Below are 22,525 nucleotides of genomic sequence, written 5' to 3'. Positions count from 1 at the left end.
TCACCAACCAGCCCTCCTAAATGGAGGGCTGGGGAGTGCTGATTTACCAACATCTGCGGCATAAATACTCCCACTGTGGCTAATTTCAAACTACCATTGTGAAATGAACCGGCACAATCCTGAAGCCTAATAACTGGCTTTCCCAAGCCAGCATGAGTGGTGTCCGCACACCGACAGGCCTTCTAATGCAGAAGCAAAACCACTGTCTTCCCATAAGAAAATTTCTAATCTAGCTGGGAGACAAAGTTAACTCAAGGAATTTTTAGGAGGTAGCACAAGACCAAATAAAATCAGAGTCTCCATGGAAAGACAAGATTCGAAGGCATTGTTAGGAAGGGGCATAGCAAAGTCATGGAGAAGGAGGTGTTGGAGAGAAGGCACAGGTTCTCCAGAGCAAAGAACAGCATGAACAGAGCCACAGGAATGGGAATCAAGTGGGCCGTCAGGAGAGAAGAAGCCGGCCTGGCAGCAGCTGGGAGAAGTGAGGGGCCCTGACTGAGAGCTGCCTGGAGAAGGGCAGGCAGGGTTGCAAAGACATGATGGAGGGATGATGGTGTTGGGAGATGCCCATGGCTTTTGAACCCTGAGAGGCAACTGTGACCAAGTGAGGCAAACCCAGGATTCCAGGTCATTTAGACCTGGGTTGAAATCCCTACCTTGCAATTTAGAAGTTACAAAATCTGGAGTGAGTCCCTCGACCTGTCTAAGCCTGTCTCTGTGAAGTGGGAATAACAGCATTCCCTCTGCTCCACAGCCAGTAGGTTTGCTAGGAGAACTCAGTGAGATCCATTAGTGGGGATGATTCTAAAGCAATTAAGGGCTTTACATGTCAAGTATTATTATCACTTTCTTTCCAAGTTGTTGGGAAGTTGAGTGTTGAAAGTTGTTGACTCACCATGAAGGTGGGAGGGCAGGAAATGGCAACGCTCATTCCTGTAGGGAAGGAAGGGTGTTGATGGGAACAAATCTAAGAACTTTTTTAGCTCCCCTGTGCTGTAGATTACAGATACCCAAGGGAGCCGTGTTAGGCTCTGGGGCAAGGAAATGACATACTGGAGCCCCTGCTTCAATGGAGGCAAAGAGTTAGATATGTCAGTTACTGTCACATCAGGATCTAAAACCTTCAAAATCCTAGAAATTAAAGAAACAATTTCCAGCCTTTGGGGACTCTTTTAAATGAGTTTAATTTAGCTACACACCTTCGTTCCCTAGCCCAAAATAAAAGGAATAATTTGCTTTTAAAAATGTACGAGCTTGGGGCTTCCCTGCTGGCGCAGTGGTTGAGAGTCTGCCTGCCAATGCAGGGCACACGGGTTCGAGCCCTGGTCTGGGAAGATCCCACATGCCGCGGAGCAACTGGTCCCGTGAGCCACAGCTACTGAGCCTGCGCGTCTGGAGCCTGTGCTCCCCAAGAAGAGAGGCCGCGATAGTGAGAGGCCCGCGCACCGCGATGAAGAGTGGCCCCCACTTGCCGCAACTAGAGAAAGCCCTCATACAGAAACGAAGACCCAACACAGCCATAAATAAATAAATAAAATAAAATAAATTTTAAAAAAAATTTAAAAAAAAAAAAGAGACGCCGTGATAGTGAGAGGCCCGCGCACAGCGATGAAGAGTGACCCCCGCTTGCCGAAACTGGAGAAAGCCCTCGCACAGAAACGAAGACCCAACACAGCCAAAAATAAATAAAAATAAATAATAATTTTTTAAAAAAATCAATGGAAAAAAAATGTACCAGCTTTTGAAATAGTTGGAGTCGTTCTGTGATGTCACAAAACCAAATTGGAAATTGTCAGGAAACAGGTTTTACTTCAGGGAGAACTAGTAGGAATTAAGAAACCAAAGAAAAGAAATTTGAGGCATGGTCAGGTCCTGTAATACGAAAGAGAAGGACATCGAACATGGGAAGTCAGATGCCAGGCCACGTGATGCAAGCATCATTCTTGGGGGTTGGGCTGCAGGTCAAGGTGAAGGTTTTCTTACTCTCCCTGCTTTCCTATCTCTAAATAAAGATGGTGGCTGAACATCTCTGATGAACATAGATGCAAAAATAGTCAATAAAATACTAGCAAACCAAATCCAACAATACATTAAAAGGATCATCCACCGGGCTTCCCTGGTGGCGCAGTGGTTGAGAATCTGCCTGCCAATGCAGGGGACACGGGTTCGAGCCCTGGTGCGGGAAGATCCCACATGCTGCGGAGCAACTAGGCCCGTGAGCCACAACTACTGAGCCTGCGCGTCTGGAGCCTGTGCTCCGCGACAAGAGAGGCTGCGATAGTGAGAGGCCTGTGCACCGCGATGAAGAGTGGCCCCCGATCGCGGCAACTGGAGAAAGCCCTCGCACAGAAATGAAGACCCAGCACAGCCATAAATAAAAATAAATAAATAAATAAAATTAAAAAAAAAAAGGATCATCCACCATGATCAAGTGGGATTTATCCCAGGGATGCAAGAATTCTTCAATATCTGTAAATCAATCAGTGTGATACACCATATTAACATACTGAAGAATAAAACCATATGATCATCTCAATAGATGCTTAAAAAGCTTTTGACAAAATTCAGCACCCATTTATGATAAAAATTCTCCAGAAAGTGGGCAGAGAGGGAACTTACCTCAACATAATAAAGGCCATATATGACAAACCCACAGCTAATATCATTCTCAATGGTGAAAAGCTGAAGGCATTCCCTCTAAGATCAGGAACAAGACAAGGATGTTCACTCTCACCAGTTTTATTCAACATAGTTCTGGGAGTCCTAGCCACGGCAATCAGAGAAGAAAAAGAAATGAAAGGAATCCAAGTTGGAAAGGAAGAAGTAAAACTGTCACTCTTTGCAGATAACATGATACTATACATAGAAAATCCTAAAGATGCTACCAGAAAACTACTAGAGCTCATCAATGAATTTGGTAAAATTGCAGGATACAAAATTAATACACAGAAATCTCTTGCTTTCCTATACACTAATCAGGAAAGATCAGAAAGAGAAATTAAGGAAACAATCCCATTTACCATGGCATCAAAAAGAATACGTACGAATAAACCTACCTAAGGAGGCAAAAGGCCTGTACTCTGAAAACTATAAGACACTGATGAAAGAAATCGAAAATGACACGAATAGATGGGAAGATATACCATGTTCTTGGATTGGAAGAATCAATATTGTCAAAATGACTAGACCACCAAGACAATCTACAGATTCAGTGCAATCCCTATCAAATTACCAATGGCATTTTTTACAGAACTAGAACAAAAATTTTTTAAATTTGTATGGAAACACAAAAGACCCCAAATAGCCAAAGCAATCTTGAGAAAGAGAATGTTCATTGCAGCACTATTTACAATAGCCAAGACATGGAAGCAACCTAAATGTCCATCAACAGAGGGGTGGATAAAGAAGATGTGGTACACATATACAATGCAATATTACTCAGCCATAAAAAAAGAATGAAATAATGCCATTTGCAGCAACATGGATGGACCTAGAGATTATCATACTAAGTGAACTAAGTCAGACAAAGACAAATATCATATGATATCACCCATATGTGGAATCTAATTTTTTAAAAATGATATAAATGAACTTATTTATAAAACAGAAACAGACTCACAGATTTTGAAAGCAAACTTATGGTTACCAAAGGGGAGAGGGATAAATTAAGAGCTTGGGATTAACATACACACACTACTATATATAAATTAGATAACCAACAAAGACCCACTGTATAGCACAGGGAACTCTACTCAATATTCTGTAATAACCTATATAGGGAAAGAATCTGAAAAAGAATGAATATATGTATATGTGTAACTGAATCACTATGCTGTACACCTGAAACTAACACAACACTGTAAATAAACTATACTCCAATAAATTTTTTTAAATGTATAACATGTAGAACAAGAAAAAAAATAAAGATGGTGGCTGGTTTCAAAGTCTGTTATATGTCAAACAATATTTTTCTGTTCTTTGTTCAAAAAAAATTTTTTTTTTCTCTTCACAGTGGTGTGCTCGATAACTCAGGAGGGAAAATACTTGTTCGGAAAGTTGCTGGACAGTCTGGCTATAAAGGGAGTTACTCCAATGGTGTCCAGTCGTTATCCCTTCCACGATGGAGAGAATCCTTTGTCGTCTCAGGTATGCCCACACCCTGGAGAAACGCTGCCCTACAACTGGCACTTCGGTTAAGTGACCTCATGGGATGAAATGTGCTCTTTTCAGTGTGCCATTAGTTTTAGTTTATGGTCCACCTCATTTCATAATAATCTGAAGCATTAGTTCTTCTGATAGTTAAGATCATGAAACAATGAATTATAATTACAGTGATAAATCACTACAAAATCTGGAAATATTAAAAGGCTCCAATTACTCATTTTAAACACACAGCAGCTATCAGTAAGTCCAATCAAACTTTTAATTAAGTGAATTACATTTAATAACTGGATTTTTGAACTACTCCTTTAGTTATGTCAAATGTGCCTCATATCTGGAAGCTTATTCCTTGAGAATTCTGGTAAATGGATAGATAGGGACAGGTTTTTAGAACACTGAGCTACAGTTTTATTTGAGATTTCTTTTTTTTAATTAATTGTTTCACTGTTTAGTCCATTCTCACTATCTGGCTCCACAGGCTTTTATAGACAATCATTTTCACTCTTTTTTTTTTTTTTTCCCTCTTCCAAAGAGGTAATATCAATGAACTCATGGCTGTGTTATTTCACAGTAAAAAGATAACCAAGGTCTTTGTACTATCATCATGACCTGCCTGCTCCCCTCTTTTTATTTTTCTGAATTTCCCCAACTTAACTTTTTATTTTGAAAACTTTTAAATTTACAGAAAAATTAAAAGAATAGTACAATGAATACCATATTCTCTTCACCCAGATTCACCAATTGTTAATATTTTGCTATACTTGCTTTATCTATCTATTTATATTTCGTTTGAACTGTGTGAAAATAAGCTGTGGGCATGATGACACTTTATCCCTTAATACTTCAGCACACATATGGTAAGAGCTAAAACATTTTCCTAAATAACCACAGTACCACATCTAAAAAATTAACATTGATACAATAATATTAATAAATATTAATAAATAAGAAATAATAAGAAAAAGTTCTTATTCAGTTGTATCCAACTATCCCCCAAATAGTCTTCACAGTAATTTCTTCTTCTTTTTTGGGGGGGGGGTGAATCTACAATCCAATCAAAAATCATCCATTGTATTTAGTTGTCATGTCTATTTAGTCTCCTTTAATCTAGAACTGTCTACCACCACACTTCCTTTTTTGGTTATAAGTAGTGATGACATTTTTGAAGTCCCAGCCAGTCATCTAGTACTATGTCCCACAGTCTGGACCACAAACAGGTCCAGCTATTTCCTCATGGTTGGATTCAGGTTAAATATTTTGTCAAGGATAATACATAGGTGGTATCATAGCATATCCATTGTGTAGTATCACAAATGGCCATATCAGGAGACACGTAATATCATTTTGTCCATTTGTCGCTGATGCTAAATTTGATTACTTGGATACTTTACCGTATCTCTTCATGGTAAAGATATTTTGTAATTAATAGCAACCTTTAGGGTGATACTTCAAAACAGCATGAATATCTTGTTCCCTCCAAAATTTCACCCAATGATTTTAACATCTATCGATGATCCTTGCTGTAGCAAGAATTACATCAGAAATTGCAAAATTATATTTGTTCTAATTCTGTCATTTTTTCCACATTTATTAACTAGTGTTATTACACAAGGAAGAGGGCTTTCCCGCCTCTCTTTACAACTATTTTTTCAAGTACCACTATGGACTCACAGATTGTTTTTTTAAAGTACAATGTGTTATAGTCTATTATCATCATTATTCTTCCTGTTGCTCAAAATTTCCAGGTTTGGCCAGTGGGAGCCCTTCCAGCTTTTGACATGCCTCATTAGCGTTTGAGCACAACACAACATTCTATCCTCACCTTATACTTACCCTACACTGGACCTTGAATCTCCCATCTTCTCCAAAGAGGCACTGCAGGATTTTAAACTACATTCTAGCAAACCTTTCTGGCATCCCCACAAAATCAGGAGCCATGTGACTCTCCTGAGAAAGAACTACCTACGGAAGACCAGCTAAAGCAAGGAAAAGAGAAATGTCTCATAATATATCAGGCCTTCCAATCTGGGTGGGTTTTTTGCACCTTTAGACACCCCATGTCCCAACCTCTACTATCCATGGATCAGAGTTTTAATAGGACTGCTATCAGACCTTTTAAGATTCTTCTCTATTTAAGCAATCCCTGTTTCCTCTTACCTGTGGAATTCTGCACACATAGGGTTCAAATTACACTGGTTTCTATGTCAAATAATGGGAAGCTATCAACCATAGTACCGCAAGCTTTGCCCTGTAACAAAACATTCAGAACTGGGGCCATATAAAAATGCTAAGGTCTAGAATACAAATTTGCCAATCATAGACGTATAATCTCCACATTGGTGTTTACCAAGTAGCTCCTGGCGAAATAAGAGGGTTTCAATCTTTGTTGCCTAGCCTGCAATCCAAGAATCCCAGCAGAGGTTTACAAGGAAAATTAATTCCATGAGAGTAGAGATGTTTGGGATTTTTTAAATGAAAATCAATCTGCTGTGATTATTCCCTATAAATCTCAACTTCCATGTCCTCTCATTCAACCTAGTGACATTTAACCAGAAACACTTTCTGCCAATGATAATAAACACATGTGCTTCTGCAATGGCTAGAGGTCTCCAATGAATGAGTTAGGAGAGTGCAGTGCCGGCTACAGGTCTCAGCTGGCGGTGGCCAGGGCAGGCTCTCCATTGTCCGGAGGCTTCTGGCCAATGAAATGTTCTTTCTGACACGTCAGAGTCCTTCTCTGAAGCCTCTGATGCCTCCATGACTTTTCTCTAGGCCTTTATTTCCACTTTTCACATGTTTTCACTATGCGTCTTTAATTAATTCACTTTGGCGGGCTGGGAGGGGGCAGGAGAGGGGACGTGTGTTTTTGTTCAGCACAATCTTTCCACAGTTCAGGGATGGGAAAGGTCCAGCAAGGACCTCCTAATGCTGCCCGTTTGTCCTCTCATCCACATTGCAGAAAACTGAGCTCAGGCTCCTTTTCCTTCTGAATAGAAACAGAGAGAACCATAGGATTTTAGATGTGAGAAGAATAGGAAACTGAGGGAGCCGGTGTCTCTGCGGCGCTCGCTGTGGATAAAGTGAGGCCCACAGCCAAGGCGCCCTCCTTGGGTCTGAAATAACCTCACTCACTGTTCACCTGGAGCAGGGCCAGCCCAGGGCGAGGACGTGCAGGTGCCCAGCCCTGCTCCCAGGTGGCTTTTGTGAGATGAGGTTAACTCCCATGAGCCCCAACATTTGCCTCTTCCCCACCTTGAGTGACATGTATAGGTAATACCAGAATAACTTCTTTGCATCTCTGTGGTGATACATAGTTCCAAAACTTCTTCACTGTTTTTTTACCTTTAGCTCCCTACAATTTTGTGTGGTAAGTTGGTCCACATCATTATCCATATTTTCTGAATTAAAAAACAAAAAATACCAAAAGAACCCAGAGTCTCAGAGATTGAGGCAGTTAATGAATGGTAAAACAGAAAGGGAAACCTAGATGTTCTTGCTCCCAATCCCAAGCCCCTCCTGAGACCCTGTTATTCTGTCTGCCTCATGACTCTTGCCGTCCCTTGTGCCAGGAGGACTTTTGGCGAAATCGGGCGCTAGATTGTGATCCCCCTCCCATTTGACACTCCTCACCTCTCCTCCCCTAGCCCATCCTATAAAAATATTCCCTCAGGTTGAGAGTTTAAAATGCTTTCATTATCAGGTATAAATATCGCAAAACAGGTGAGACCCCTCCCAAGGGCATTTAAATTTTAACAGAGACCTAAGCACTAAGATAATTCCTCTGTTATTCTTATTGAGCATCTACTACATCCCAGACACTGCTCCAGGCCCTGGGGATTTACCAGCCACCAAGTGAGACAAAATTACCTGCCTCAGGGGGGCTTCTACATTCTAGTGACACTTTCCATTTCGTGTGGAATGAAGCTCCTTGCTGGAATTTCAAGCCGCACTCCCTGGCAGAGGAGGACTGCGGGCTGCAGCCTTCTCAGGCATGTTCAGTCACACCAGGCTTGCGGCTTGCCTCCCCAGCCCTGATCGTTTTTCTTCTTTATGCCTCCGTGGTTTCCCTGATACACATTAGCATTCCTTCTCCTCGCCTGGTATCTAAACTTTCACTCCCTGGGTGGACAACAAATGGTCATTTTCAAGGCTGATCTCTATTTACCTACTTTCAAGTTTCTCTAGTGCCATGGAATTCAGATGGGTCCCACGGGGTCTGTGGAAGTGAGAGGTTTGCTGTTCACATATAGCCAGCCGATGGCCAGAGCTCTCAGCATCCGAGAAAAGAACGTGGGGAGGGTTTTTCCATTCATCTACTGACCTGATTCAACATTCAGAAAGTCCCGTGTATGAAAACTTCACTTCCAGTTCACATCTTCATGGGCAAAATAAGGGTTGCTCATGTTAATTCTGATGGAGGTTTTATTGCCTCCTTTCTAATATTAATAAAACATAGGTGATACAGGAAAACAGAATGCCACTTGACTTTCTCATTGTAATCAACAATTCAGCAAGGGAGAGGGGTGTGGAGGCTGACTGATTTCATTGAACTCAAGAGAAACAAATCAGCAGGAGGGAGTCAACTTAACAGAACGCAACCATCTAAAACCTCTAGCTCTAGAAATAAATCGTTGTGTTTTTTTTCCTTTTTTTTTTTTTTGCAGAAGGTAAACCCCAAAAGGGTGTAACCTACCCATCATTTCTTACATATTCATCATCTAAAAGCCCAGCTGCCAAAGCAGGCAAGTGTCCACGTGTGATTTCATTTAAATCTTCTGATTTTGTAAACAGACAATATTGTGTTTTAAGGGATAGGATAAAAATGAGCAACTTAACCGGTCAAGCTCCAATGACTCCGGTAATATTTTAACAGATGCCAGGAACATGGGCACAGAAATCAATGTGCTGAAGAGTGAGGCTTTATTTTTTGCTTTGCAGTTCTGAGATTATCTCTTGAGTTTGTGTCATTTTCATTCGGAATGACTGTTGCCCTGAATTCGACTGTATAGTTACTTTAGAAGATGACATGACATTCTGTGTGGAAATGTTCCCTGGCAGCTGAAAGGGAAAAGACTCTCTACTTACGTATGAGATGGAGGGAAGCAAAGAGGACGATGTGGCTTATGTGATAGCAGCAAGCAGCTCACCTCAACAACCCAGGCCAAAAATACAGTCTGTGAGGTTGTGCCGACCCAGCTTCCTGTGAACCACCAAGGGGGTACAGTAAAACTCAGGCCAGGAATATACCTTTTTCTAGGTTTCTGTGTGAAAGCAAGAACTACACTATGCATTATTGTCTTTTCTGGGGGAAGGTATGCTTTGATTTCTCACACAAAGAGAAGCTGTGAGTTGTTTTATGGTGGGATTTAACACTACTTCCAGAAAGTTGAAGAGCTAGCTGATTTTGTTCATGTACTTAAGGTGAATATGGTTTAAGAATAGGCAATAAAAGCTCGCGTTTACTGAGTTTTCGCTGTGTGCCAGGCACTGTTCCAAGAGTTTTATCTGGTTATTGTATTTATTCACCCCAACAATACCATGGGTATGTACTGTTCTTAGCCCTAATTTACAGTTTGAGGAAAATGCAGCACCAGAGAAGTTTAGTAACTTGCCCTTTGCCACACAGCAAGTAAGTAGCAGAGCTTAGAATCAGATCAGGACAATCCAGCTTCAGAAACCCCTCTCTACACCACTATCCTATGTTTTCTTATGCTAATTTCAGTGTATATAAAGAATCTTGATTTGAGGCACCTTAGCATTCAAATAGGGAATGTTTTTCATTTTTCCACCCCAGTTCCTCTCCAACTATATCTTTAATGACTTCTTAATTATTCCAGTAATCTAGACCTGTTTTTGTTTGTTTGTTTTATTGCAAGGAACCGCCTGTTCCGTAACCCCGCCCACAAGCTGGCAGCGGGTGGTGGTGCCCTGTGGACCATTTCTGAGATGTCACCTGTCCTCTTGTGGTGTGGGCCAGGGGAGAGGACTAGGGGACAGAGGTCTCCTTAAGTGGCTGGCCAGTTGGTGGAGGGAGAGTGTCCCTGGCCTCTCTGTTGTCTCGTCCAAGCTCTCAGTGATTTCTCAGCAGGTTTTGTGTGTGGGTATCTGGAGCTGGGGGCAGTGCTCCGCTGTATCCTGGCCCCGTCTCTTTCTCTGAGTTAGGGGCCCCATCCATTGGCAGCAGCTCCTTCACACAGAGTCACAGGAGTGCCTGGGGTTCTCCTCTTCCCTTTTGGGGCCTGAGGAGAACTAGGATGGGATGAGGTTGGTCGCCTTTCTTGTCCCATCTCGCCTCATTTTTGCCTCCTGAGCCCCTCCAGCAGCACCCCTCCCCCACTTCAGGAATAGACCCCATGTTCAAGGAAGCCCTCCAGTTTCAGGGACCACATGCCAAGCACTGTTTTTCCCGTGAGAGGGAGAATACTTCTTGACTCCCAGAATACACCCCCAGACTTCCTCTTTGAGCTCCGCTCCTGCAGTGCGCCAGGTGGGCCCGTCGGTGCTGCAGCTCAGAAAGGCCAGCGGGAAACGAGGGCCTGTCCCCGCCCCCACCCCCACCCCGCAGGCCCCGTGGTCTTGATGAGAAGTTCTCTTGAAGCCCCTTCGTCTGGCTTGGGGAGGATAAAGCGTGAAGGAAGGAAGGGAATATCCTCTTACCCTGAACACTGCTCTCCCCCAGAGGTGGCCTCGGACCCTTCCCCCTCTTCTGGTCCTGTCCCTCTGCTGATGAGCCTGGCTCAGGTGGGGTTGGTGATGGTGCAGGTTCTGCTGGGACAGCCCCACCCATAGGAAGTTCAGTGGCACCTCTCCTCATGCAGAAAGGGGGACTGGGGCCCTCTGACTTTAGTCGTCCCAGAATCTGGACAACAGGAAGAGTCCTGCACAACCTCCTGTGACTGAAGCCATCAATCAGCAAGTGCTTTCTCTGTGTCAGACACCTGTCCTACACAGTGACCCTGAGGCAGGGTGCCGGGTCACCCCCATTTCAGATAAGGTTCAGCCCCTGCCCAAGGGCCCCGCTCCGACCAGCCCCTACAGCACTCAAACTCTGATCGCATTCCCCTCGAAGCAGGTCAAGTTGAAGGGAGAGGGGGTGGAGGGGAGAGAAAACAACTACAGCCAAATGACGACTTAGATGATAAAATCCATTGGTTTCTACGTCCTCCATAGCAGAGATCATTTTCAAAACTTCTCTATCTGCCCCAGGCACCATGGTCCAGCTTAGCACTGCCCACCCCAGCAGGCCTGACTCACTGACGGCCAGGAGGAGTGTGGAGGAGCCGGGGCGCCTTCTCACACTTTGCTGCTAAGTACTTTATTTTTATTTTATTTTATTTTATTTTATAGTTTTTGGCCACGCCGCTCGGCTTGTGGGATCTTAGTTCCCCGACCAAGGATTGAACCCGGGCCCTCAGCAGTGAATGCGCAGAGTCCTAACCACCGGACTGCCAGGGCATTCCCATGCTGCTACGTACATTTAAAATTGGCAAAACATCAGGCATTGCTACTGTCAGGCATTGCTACTGTCATCTGTCCCCTCTACCAAAACATCTCCACCTTCGATGACACCATCACCATGTATCACTATCAGCCTCCTATCACAAGATTATTCATGGTTGTCAGAGTCTGAAAAATTAAGTTCATTCATTCACTCACTCATTCAATAACCATGTAGTGAGCACCTGCTCTGTGGCAGACTCTGAGCTCAGCTATAAGGATTCCAACATAAAAGGGATACTGGGGTCTCATCCAGCTTCAAGATTAGAGGAACCTCTCTTTCAAGTGACAGTCCCACCATGGAGTGAGTTTCACCAATTCAAACAAAAAATTCCAATGAGAACCGTAAAAGGGTGCCTTCCCTTTGTTGCTACTCTTCCTTCAGTGATAAAATTCCTTTAGAAATGGAAGGAAGCAGAAGAAATGAAGATGTGAGGGCCAGCAGCTGTTCGGGTCCCAGCATGCCCCTGCAAGACGCTTCCTGATCTCTCCAAGAATGTGAGTGAACAGGTAAATCAGGTTAGGACGACCCCCCCAAAGCATAACAACCCTCTTTCATGGGAAATTATCTCACTCACAAAATAGGATGCATCTTGCTTTGCCGTGTGCAGCTCCTGCTGAGAAAACACATTCCTGAGATTTAAACGCTGTTCCCAAGGCAGTTAGCAACCATTAAACAGGCAGCTGGTATTTGGCTGGAGTCTCAAACTACTCTGAGCTCAATAAAAACAGGTAAGTGTCGGTTTGTAGAAGTTCCCCCAAAGCTGAGAAGGCACTTCGGCACCGGCACCGCAGCAAGAGAAAGGAAAGTAAATCTTTACTCTTGCTGAGCAAGAGTGTCAGGAAAACCCCCTCCTGACTCCCCTTGGTCATCCCTTGCCCTGGAAGAAAATCAAGCCCAAGTTTATTGTAATAAGTTTGACTGTTCAGGGACCTTCTGCCCTCACTGCCAACACCCTCCAAGGCCACCCCTTCACCCTGTCTTGGGAGTAAGATTACTTCACCAGAACTCTGGAGACCTCAGGCCACCCTCTGAGGGGAACCCCATTCAGGAATCTTGAAGTGACTCATGACTTCTACTTTGTTCCCCTTTTGTGGGAAAAAGTGTGGAATTTGGCATCAAACAAATGTGGGTCCAAATCCTGGCTCCGCTACCTGCTGTCCATGTGACCTGAGACTCGTTCCTTGACCTCTTGGAGAATCTGTCCCTTGTCTTAAAAATGGGAATAGTTGGATCCCTTTCAGGATTGTGATTAATATCATATGCGAATGCTTCTGTAAAAGAGGTGCATAGTAGATGCTCAGTGAATATTAAGTTTCCTGCCCTCATGTAGAACCCCAAGGCATGTTATAAGTTCTCATAGGAAGAGCCAAATCCTTCCCTGTCTCTCTGCCCCCAAGGTGTTGCTGCTAAACTGGTTTCAATTTCCTTCAGTCACCTCACATTTGACACCTACTGAAAGCACTGTTTTCCACTGGGAGAGAGGGAGGCATATCACGATGATGTCAGCAGCTGTCATTTATCGAAGGCCTACCATGTGCCAAGCACTGTGTGGCCCCCTTACAGACATGACCTCTACCTGTGACAACAGTCCCCCAAGTAGGTCTGACCATCCCCATTTTCCAGCAAAGGGAGCCAGGCTCAGAAAGCTGAAGAAAGCCTAGTGGCCAGGCTGGTGAGGGCTGGAGCCAAGACTCCAGCCTGGCGCTGGCTGTGGTTCTCAAATCAGATTTCCAAGGCCCAACCCAGATCAGTGAGTCAGAATCTCTGTGAATAGGGCCCTGGATCACCTCCACTGTGATCCTAAGGATGACCAGGTGTAGGAAGCTGGGAGGCCCTCCTGGTGCTGTTGAGAAGGTGGTTGTCTGGAGCTGTCCTTGACCTTGTCCAAAGAGTAATACGTTAAGAGTCTAAGGGAAGTTTTGAAATGTTTTCCCATGAAAATCGTTGAAAAAAGACCAAACTTCCATGTATCTGAGGTTGTACGAAGAAACTATTCTGGTGGTTTTATTTCAAATTGCTCAAAAAGAACCTGGTCCCGTGAAGAATTCACTTTGGGTCATATCAGGCATTATGCTCAGCAAGGAACTGGAAGCATTGGGGTAGAGTATCTTCTCTATTTCCCTCTTAAAGACAGTTATATTCTGTGAAGGAGAGCAGGCAAAAACGACTAGGTCTTCTGTGGAAGATAGTGGAAGACCAGGGATTTGGCTCTGTTGGTTGAATTTATGATGTGCTTGAAAACATCTGTGTTCTAAGCAAGTAACAGAAATGGCTGCCCTCAGGATATTTAATCTGCTCTCTAGCAAATCAATACCAGCAAAGGCAAACTGGGGGGGTTCAGGAACCTCAGAATTAGCCAATGGTGTGAGAAAAAGATAATCCAGATCCTCCATAGCCAATGAGTTTAAAGTGGCAAAAATATTGACTATTTCCAAGTAGAAGTTTAATTTAATTAATTGCGGTTCAATTAATACTTTGCAAGTAAAATGTACTGTCAGTTTATTTATATATTTCTCTCCAAGTTAGTAATTATATCCTATTTCATAAAATATACAAGTGATTCTATTAAATGGCTTTTCCCTGTATGAACCTGGGCCTGCATCTCCCTAAAGAGGCATTACTGCCTGGTAGCATTTACCAGAGGGTATAACAGAAGAGTACTTTAGAGAAATTAGAAACTTCCCTAGGACTTGTTATGAAAGCTCAATTCCTTTAGAGTAATGGAAATGTCATAAATCACACTAGTTTTGCCCAAGGATGGCGTGAAGACTGGCTGAACCCCCGAGGCCGCTGCCAGCTCTTTAGCAATCTGTCTGGCACAGTCTCCAGGTGGCTTTAAAGGCAACCAACTGTTAGCAAACATCAGGGTAAATGAGGGATCCACTTCCTGCCTTGCCGGGCTAATGCCTGCAAGAGCAGACAGGATGGCCGAACTCCAACCCAATCCCAGGGCGCTGCGTGCTGACCTGCTCTCCCACAGGAGGTAATAGCGTCAGGGTGGGGAAATGAGCAGGTGCCAGTGCTGAGCAGTGGGTCCAAACACCCGACGCCACCTCACAGCTGTCTGCATGGCTGGACAGGGCTGTGGTCTGACACCGCCCAGCATGCTGTACGATGTCAAAGAGGAGGTTGGGTGGTTCCCATGAAGAGCGCAGCTCCTTCTATCTCAGATGCTACCCCCCTTGGCCTGCTGTTCTGTGACCAAAGACGCTTCATTCCTAAGCAGAGTTAAGGCTAGAGCTGGGATGCTCTCATAGGCTGAAAAACGACCCCCGACAACATATCCATGTCCTAATCCCTGGAACCTGTGAATGTTTCCTTATACGGCAAAAAAGGGTGAGTGGGGAGGAAGGCAGGGGTGCTTTGCTGGTGTGATTAAGTTAAGGATCTTTGGATGGGGAGGTTATCCAGGATTGTCTGGGGGCAGGGTTGTGGAAGAGACTAAATGCAATCACATGCATCCTTAAAAGAGAGAGGCAGAGGGAGATTTGACCACACAGAGGAGAAGGCCACATGGAGATGGAGCAGAGGGAGAATTGAAGATGCTGGCCTTGAAGACTGCAGGGGTGGGGCCACAAGCCAAGGAATGCCAGCAGCCACCAGGAAATGCAAGAGACAGGGAGCAGATTCTACCTTAGAGCCTCTGGAGGAAGCTCAGTCCAGTGACACTGATTTCCAACTTTCAGCCTCCAGAACTGTGAGAGAATAAATTTCTGTTGTTTTAAGCCACTGAGCACATGGTAATTTGTTAGCGTCCCCAGGAAACTAATAGAGATGCACAGGTGTAGAAGTTGGCATACCTGCCATGGGTCCAGCAGACACAAGTGGCTGGTGGCTGTTGTTCCCTCCCAGGACTGCGGTGCCTTTCACTTTGGGGACCATGTTTTGTCTCCTTCTGGCGCAGACCCACGGTTCTCAATACAATGCCAAGGCCCAGTGGGCCCCTTGTCCCCATGCCCTCAACCTAACAAATTCAGACTCGTTTAAAATTACCGAAACAATCTAAATCATCACACGTGGATGAAGAGCACAATTCAGAAGAATCATCTAAATGGTCCTTACCATCTAATTAGTTCCGATACCCCATTTTATAGATGAGGAAACTGGGGTCCAGAGGAGTCAGTCGGCTAGTCATGAACCAAATCTAAACTAGCACATCTAAGACACATTGTCTAAAATAGTGAAAGCCCTGAAAGTACGCCCTATCCCCAGGCCAACACTAACTGAAACAGCAAAAAAAAACACGTTCATGAACCATTGCTTCTGGTGTATGGAAAATTAATTTGACAGTTAATCATGTTCGGCCTTGTCTATGTTAATGTTGTTTTGAGCTGTCTTTTAAGTATTTTGTTATTTCATCTTTGGTTTGTTTATTGGCTTATTCCTCCATCCAGATTGTACATTCCTCCACAGCAGCTAGCACAGGACTTTGCTCATAGCTAGTGTTCAAGAAATGTTTATTTCTGCCCTGAAGAGCCTACCGGCTGTTTTGTAAAACCCAGTGTAATTCCACTTTCTTACAGGTGAGACCACAAAAGCCTATCAGAGCCCATCAGCTCCCGGGACAACCGCACAGCCAGTCCCCCTGATGCAAGTACTGGGGACCGCCGCAGCTGAAGGCACCCACACCACCTTGTCAAAGCCACCCCCATCTGCAGGCTCTACCACCAGCAGCCTCAGACCACAGCCCGTGGGCCAGAGAAGCCAGGAGCTGGGTCAGTAGGTAGACTGTGTGTTGCCATGTGCTAGAAGAGTGGAAGACTGGGGTTTTTAGAGTTAGTAGCTCTGTCTGAATGCCTGTGTATGAGCCCATCTCCCACCTTTTAAGCTGGGCGAGGGGAGAGCGCTGGAGACCTGGGCCAGGGGTGTGTGTCATGCCCTCCCAGATTCAAGGGGTAAACCTGAGCCCAGTAATAATTCAGGACCAAGCTAAAAGCTAAGCAAACTATGTAGAAGGGACTTAATATAGATTTGAAAATAGGACTGCTGTTAATTGTACTTGGGAAGGTAGGATATTACGTGAAACTTTCCCATTGCAAAATCCCCATTTCTCCAAAAGCTCAGTTGAAGGGATAATAGATTTCTATGTAAACACTGTTGGGTTTTGTTTTGTTTTAAGGGACAAACTGAATACTCCCAGAAGTCTTCAAATATTAGAAGCAAACAAAACAAAAAGAATCCCTTTAGGAAAAGCCAGATAGCTCAAGTTTTTATTCCTTTTCTGATTGCTTTTTGTCTGCCCACTTGTATCCATTTCTTAAATCATGTTTTAGGTTTTACCAAAGTCCAGTTTATGGAATTAATCTCAGTATTACATCAAATACGACCTTAGGAGCCCATTTGATAATCCAAACACCCGTTTTACACAGGCTTCTACACCAGGCTTCCTGGGCAATGAGCGCCTACCCCAGCTCTGAAGGTCTTCTGGCAAGAGGGCGGGAAATGCCACAGCGGGAGCACCCCTGTTGTCTCAGCTACTTTCTCCAAATATTTCCCACCTGGTGCCCCTTTTTCGTCCCAGGAGGAAGTACCCAGGACTCGTTCTTTCAACCTCACCTCCAGCTTCCTAACATCAGTGCCTTGCAGCACGACCCCTTCCCCGCCTTCCATGTCAGAGCCCAGCTCCCTAGTCATCTTTCTATTCAACAAATCCAAACACTTTCAATGTGCTAGACATTCTTCTAAGCACCTGACAAATATTAACCTATTAAATCCTCAGAACAACCTTAGAAAGTAGATACATTACTTCTAATGTGACTAATTCATCGTACTGAGGAGGAAACCAAGGAGTAGGTCAGTGAGGCAACTGGTCCCCAGGCACACAGCTGGGAAGCAGCAGAGCCGCGATTCACGCCCAGCAGCCGGCTCTCCGTGAATCCCCTTGCAGGAGGCATCCCTGCCATAAACGAGCACCCGAGGCACTAACGATGCAGCACAGAATCAGGGGCCTGACCTGCCTTGACATCAGTGGGGTGACAAGATTCGAGGGTCTTAGGCACAGCCAATTCCCGGTGTGATCGGTTAGCACCAGTAACAGAACTCACAGTCCGTTCTCTCCCTGCGCCAGTCACCCTGTATGCATGACTAGTGGAAGAAGCTATAATATAAAGTCCCCAAATAAAAATACCATACAAATGATTTCTGAAAGATATTAGACACTCCTCCACCATCTTGGTTCTTTCAAAGACTTTTGAGTAGCTGAGTGAGTGGGTGTCTCCTTAGAGGATGTCAGTTTTTACATAACACATATAATTAAGCCCGGGGCATATTTATTTGGCTACACCAGGAGCTTGGAAATCCTGTTGCAAGTTGGGCCTGTGCTTATGGAAAACCTCAGGCAACTTGAAGCAGTGGCCCCCAGCCTGGCAAAGCTTCCTTATTCCTGGCCTGGGGACAGGAGCTTTGGGCAGCAGCCTCGCAGCCCATCAGTGTTCGCTCTTCATCCTGGTCCAGCACCCACGTCCCTGCTGCCCCACAGACTGCTAGACAAATATTCAGGGCAAACGCTCCGTGCAGCCTGTGCCCTAATTGCTAAGAAAGGAGCCAAACTGGGGGGGGGGGGGGGGAGGAAGGAAGAGAAGACTTTTTAAAATGTGTATGGCCTACTCAAAGGATTTTCTGTAGGAATGAAGAAGAGTGAAGATCGGTGTTTGAATGCCTATGTTTTTTTTTTAAAATAACAGCCTTATTGAGATACTCTTCACCTACCATACAATTCACCCATTTAAAGTGCACAGTTCAATGGTTTTCAGTATACTCACAGGGTTGTGCGACCATCACCACAGTCAGTTCTAGAACATTTTCATCACCCCAAAAAGAATCCCCACACCCACTGATGGTCACCGTGTCCCCCTAAGCCTTCTCTCCCCCAGCCCTGGAAAACCACCAGTCTACTTTCATGAATGCCTGTCCTAGTGCTTGGCTACAGATATTCGCTGTGATATTTTAGCCCAACCATATTAAATAATATTTAATATATAGATAACTTTTTTACTTCTTCAAATAGCTGAAAATATTCTGTTAATTATGAGAGCAACTCTTCTGCTGATGGACAAGCAAGTTGCTGTTGATGCATTTATGAAGTGGTTTTTCCTTTCATATACGTGACTATAGTCAAAAGATTCTAGAAGTCATTGTAGATGGGGCGTGCAAGCAAAACCTGATTCATTTATTCATTCAAAACCATTTCTTGAGTGCCCACTGTGTGTCAGGCACCATTTTAGGGTCTTGGGCTACGTCAGTGAACACATCCCACCAAGATCTCTGCAGCAGGACACCTGAGAAGTGTGAGCTGGAACAGGAGCAGCCTGCATTTGGGGGTCTATGAGTCGTCTTTGCTCTACGATGAGGTAAAGATGCCCTTTCAGACAGGACACAGGAACTTGGAGGGAGTCCAGGAAAGAATAGAAACTTTGTAGCAGGAAAAGCAAGGGGCTCCCCCAGCCCTAGCCCACCAAGAGGAGCCGATGTAGGTGGCAGGACTCCAAGGAAGATGGGGCTGGACACCAAGGCCACTTCATGGCCCCCTAACTGCCCCACGGATGTGCAAACCCAACAAGGCAAAGAGGAGCACGGGACAAGTCAAGGCTGGGGCTCGGGGAGCCAAGAGCCACAGTGACAGAGACCACCCACAGGGCAGAGGAAAGGCTGTTCATGGGAGAGCCTGCCAAGGACTACCTCGGCACCCAGTGGAGCCAGGAGGTCGCAGGGCTGCATCCCGGGGCCAGAGAGAGCAGCCTGGAGAATGAGGTCCATAGTTATGCTGAGCAAAGAGTTCTGGAAAAGATGGAGAATGCCTCAGGCCCAGTTGCAGGGCCTGCTGAATCTACCACAGGCTTGGAAGGTGGAACGTGGCTTCGCCTGGCATTGTTTTCCTGGTCTGGTTCGTCTCAAGAAGTGCCATGGTTGCCTCCGCTGATCTAACATATCATCAGAATGTCCACCTTGAAGGGTAAACCAGGGAGGGGAGCAGAGCGCTACCTAGTGGCAAGGCATGGTGATGCACCTTTCTACTCCATGCCACCCCCTGACCAAGGGCAGCTAAGGAGGAGGAAGTGGTGAAACCTGGGACAGGAAGGAACCAGCATCTACAACTGCCCATCCCTTCCACGTGCAATTTCCCTTCTCACCAACATGTATCTCATCTCTGAATGTTTATCTTCCTTAAGGTGTCAGGAGAAGGTTTTTCTTAAAATCCAGTCTTCCAAAATAGTAAGACAAATATTCCAAAAGAAAAATGGGTGAAGGCCATGACCAGGCAGGCCACGGAAGAACTATCAATGGCCCATAAATATAACAGAAGGCGTTCAACTTCACCAGGAGTCAAATAAATGCGAAGTAAACAATAAGATGTCATTTTTCACCAATTAACATTGGAAATTGATAAAACACAGTTTGGGCCCAAGTATGGAGAAATGACTCAGCATTTGCACTTACAGGAATATATCCTAAGGTAATTATCAGCCAAAGTCAAAAGAAGCCTGGACACAGATGTTGTTCATGATAGAAAAATAGACGGAGATGGTTTAATCGTCCATTGTCAGAACAGTTAAAGAAATTACTATACAGTTATTAAAATATGCGCACTTACTGACGGAAGATTGGTCTGTGACAGGTTGTTAAGTCAAAGAAGCAGGCTACAAAACAGGATGGGTACCAATCTCATGTTTTATAATTATGTTTTTGCACATGAGAACATGTGCATAGAAAAAGGGATAGAACACTATATACCAAAATTGTAAACCAGCCACTGCTGTATAGAGGGATTGCAGATGATTCCTTACTACCCATAGTTTATATTTTGACAGTCAGCATGTGTTCGCTTTATAATTAGAAAACAGAGCTATTTTGAGTTTGTGTCCAAATAATTGGAATGAAGACAAAGGGAATGAAAAGTTATGGCAGATAGATTTGATTCTAAGAAAAACTGATATTTTCCCATGACCTCTTATCTCTTCCCTTCCATGAAACTTGGTTCTTTCCCTCAGCTGCTTTTTATGTGGTCCCCTTTCCCCAAAAATGGACTTTGCATCTCTCTTTACAGAATCTCCCATCTCCCTCCTCCCTTTTAAAGCCTTGCTTCAGAAAAATTGCCCAGTGAATAATGGATGCTGAAGTGTATTTGATTCTCCCACAGAGTAATCAAGGATAACCCATTGTGTTCCCTTAAAAATGACTGAAAGCTAATGCTATTTGCATCAATACCATGTTAATGCAGTTTAAGCAAATTGCTAAATGTTAAGTGACATTTCTATTGAAGAATTACTTTAACCCCCTCAGGAGTGGCACAGCTGAATTATTGTAAGAATAATGAAGTATAAAGAAAAATGGCACTTTAGTAAAAGATGCTTACTTTGACAGTTGTGAAGTACAAGGGTTACTGTTACCTGGAATTGTCTGTTAGTGTTTTGAGTTAAATCCTTTTTTTTTTTTTTTTCCATTTCAATGCCTCCTCCAGGGCAGGTTCAGACCACCCAAGGACAAACTTTACCTTGGTTCTGACCTTGGTAATGTCTTGCTAGGATGGATCAAGGAAAGAATGAGAACAGTTAGATTAAAATTCATGCTCTGACCAGTCAAATGTTATTACAGATTTCTGGTCCACCACCACCTACACTAACAGCCAAAATAGCCCCTGAACTAATCCAGGTAGGAACCTGAACTAATTCAGGTAAGAACCTGAACTCACCTTTCTAGCTACTGATGAAAGTTAAGCTTGTTTACATGGGGTTTGTCTTTCCAAATCCTTGTCATTGGACTCAGATTTGGACAGAAAGCATTAAACCAGATATGCCAACAAAAGATACTGCTCAAGGGCCCAACTTGTAAGGAAAGTAAGGAAGCCGTTAAATAAGCAAAGCTTTCACAATCGCCATTCCCCAGAGGCAATTTTGTGGAGGTTGTGATAGAAATTCCTAAGGATTCAGTAACTAGGCTCTTACAAACCTGAAAAGGGATACTCTCTCGGGTTTATACTTGAGGAACAAGGGTCAAAGAAAGAGAGAAATTTTTATCATTTCCCAGGAAAGGGCAGAGCCAATTTTGCCTGAGTAGTTCTGTGATATGGGGAATAGAAATACATTCTCTCTCCAGGAATTCTCCTATGAATTACGACACTCCCTTGGTTCCCCTTTCTTCACTTCTGTGTGCATCTCTTCAAGGTTTGGCCCAAGAACTGGGAATGCAGAGAGAAGAAACAAGTTCTCTTCTCTGAGACGCTGTTGAGGCCTGCAGAGATGAGAAAGAAAAATCTCACCCGGTTAGATGCTTTCCACAAACTCTGCTTGGGGCCTGGGCCATGAGTTGACAGACTTGAGAGACAATTTCCTTTGTAGCTTCGGGGCACTAGGAACAGAAGGGTCCAGGCCTTTCTCTTGCTGGGGGATACCTGTCTGTCCTCCACAAGTTCAAAGAGTCCTAGAGACTGTAGGTTCTGTTTTGCTTTGATTCCAGATGGCAGTAGGGGCTCCACCGGGTCCCCTGGACAGGGCTAAGAGCTTCTGTGGCTTCACAACTGCACCTCTGGCAACGTACATGCTGCTGTTCAGGACAAAGGGCTTAAGGATCGGATCGCTGGGCAGGCCAAGGACTCCAAGGCCATTTTAGACCCTAACAGGCCTGTGGGACAGTTCAGGCAGCCAAGCCCGGGGCACTGCTTCCTCTAGTGCCCTTGGCCAGGATCTGTGCCTCCTCTGCAACCCCCAAAAGTAGAGCCAACCACAGAAAGCTCGGCTGACTTCCAAGGCACTTTCCTCAGGGGGCAAAATAAGAGAAAGCAGACTGCTGGTTGCATGTAAATCAACTGACCCTGTGTAATCCCCCCGGGTATCCAAGGGCAGGATTCTCCGGAGCTGCTTTCCAGAA

At 44.5% G+C, this 22,525-nt stretch overlaps 1 protein-coding gene across 4 annotated transcripts in view; it reads left to right on the top strand.

The window, feature by feature from the left end:
* VIT (vitrin) overlaps positions 1-22,525 on the top strand; it is a 132,027-nt gene that overhangs the window by 64,963 nt on the left and 44,539 nt on the right. For all 4 annotated transcript variants that reach the window (XM_057558271.1, XM_007191414.3, XM_007191413.2 and 1 more), the window contains exons 5-6: positions 4,013-4,146; positions 16,186-16,377. In XM_057558271.1, the coding sequence (XP_057414254.1) occupies positions 4,013-4,146; positions 16,186-16,377 (326 nt within the window). The remainder of the gene's footprint in view (positions 1-4,012; positions 4,147-16,185; positions 16,378-22,525) is intronic.

Source organism: Balaenoptera acutorostrata, chromosome 12 (assembly GCF_949987535.1).
Source record: "Balaenoptera acutorostrata chromosome 12, mBalAcu1.1, whole genome shotgun sequence".
In the NCBI taxonomy this organism is placed as follows: domain Eukaryota; kingdom Metazoa; phylum Chordata; class Mammalia; order Artiodactyla; family Balaenopteridae; genus Balaenoptera; species Balaenoptera acutorostrata.
Note: the sequence above shows the minus strand (reverse complement) of the source record. Positions and strands in the feature narration are given on the sequence as shown.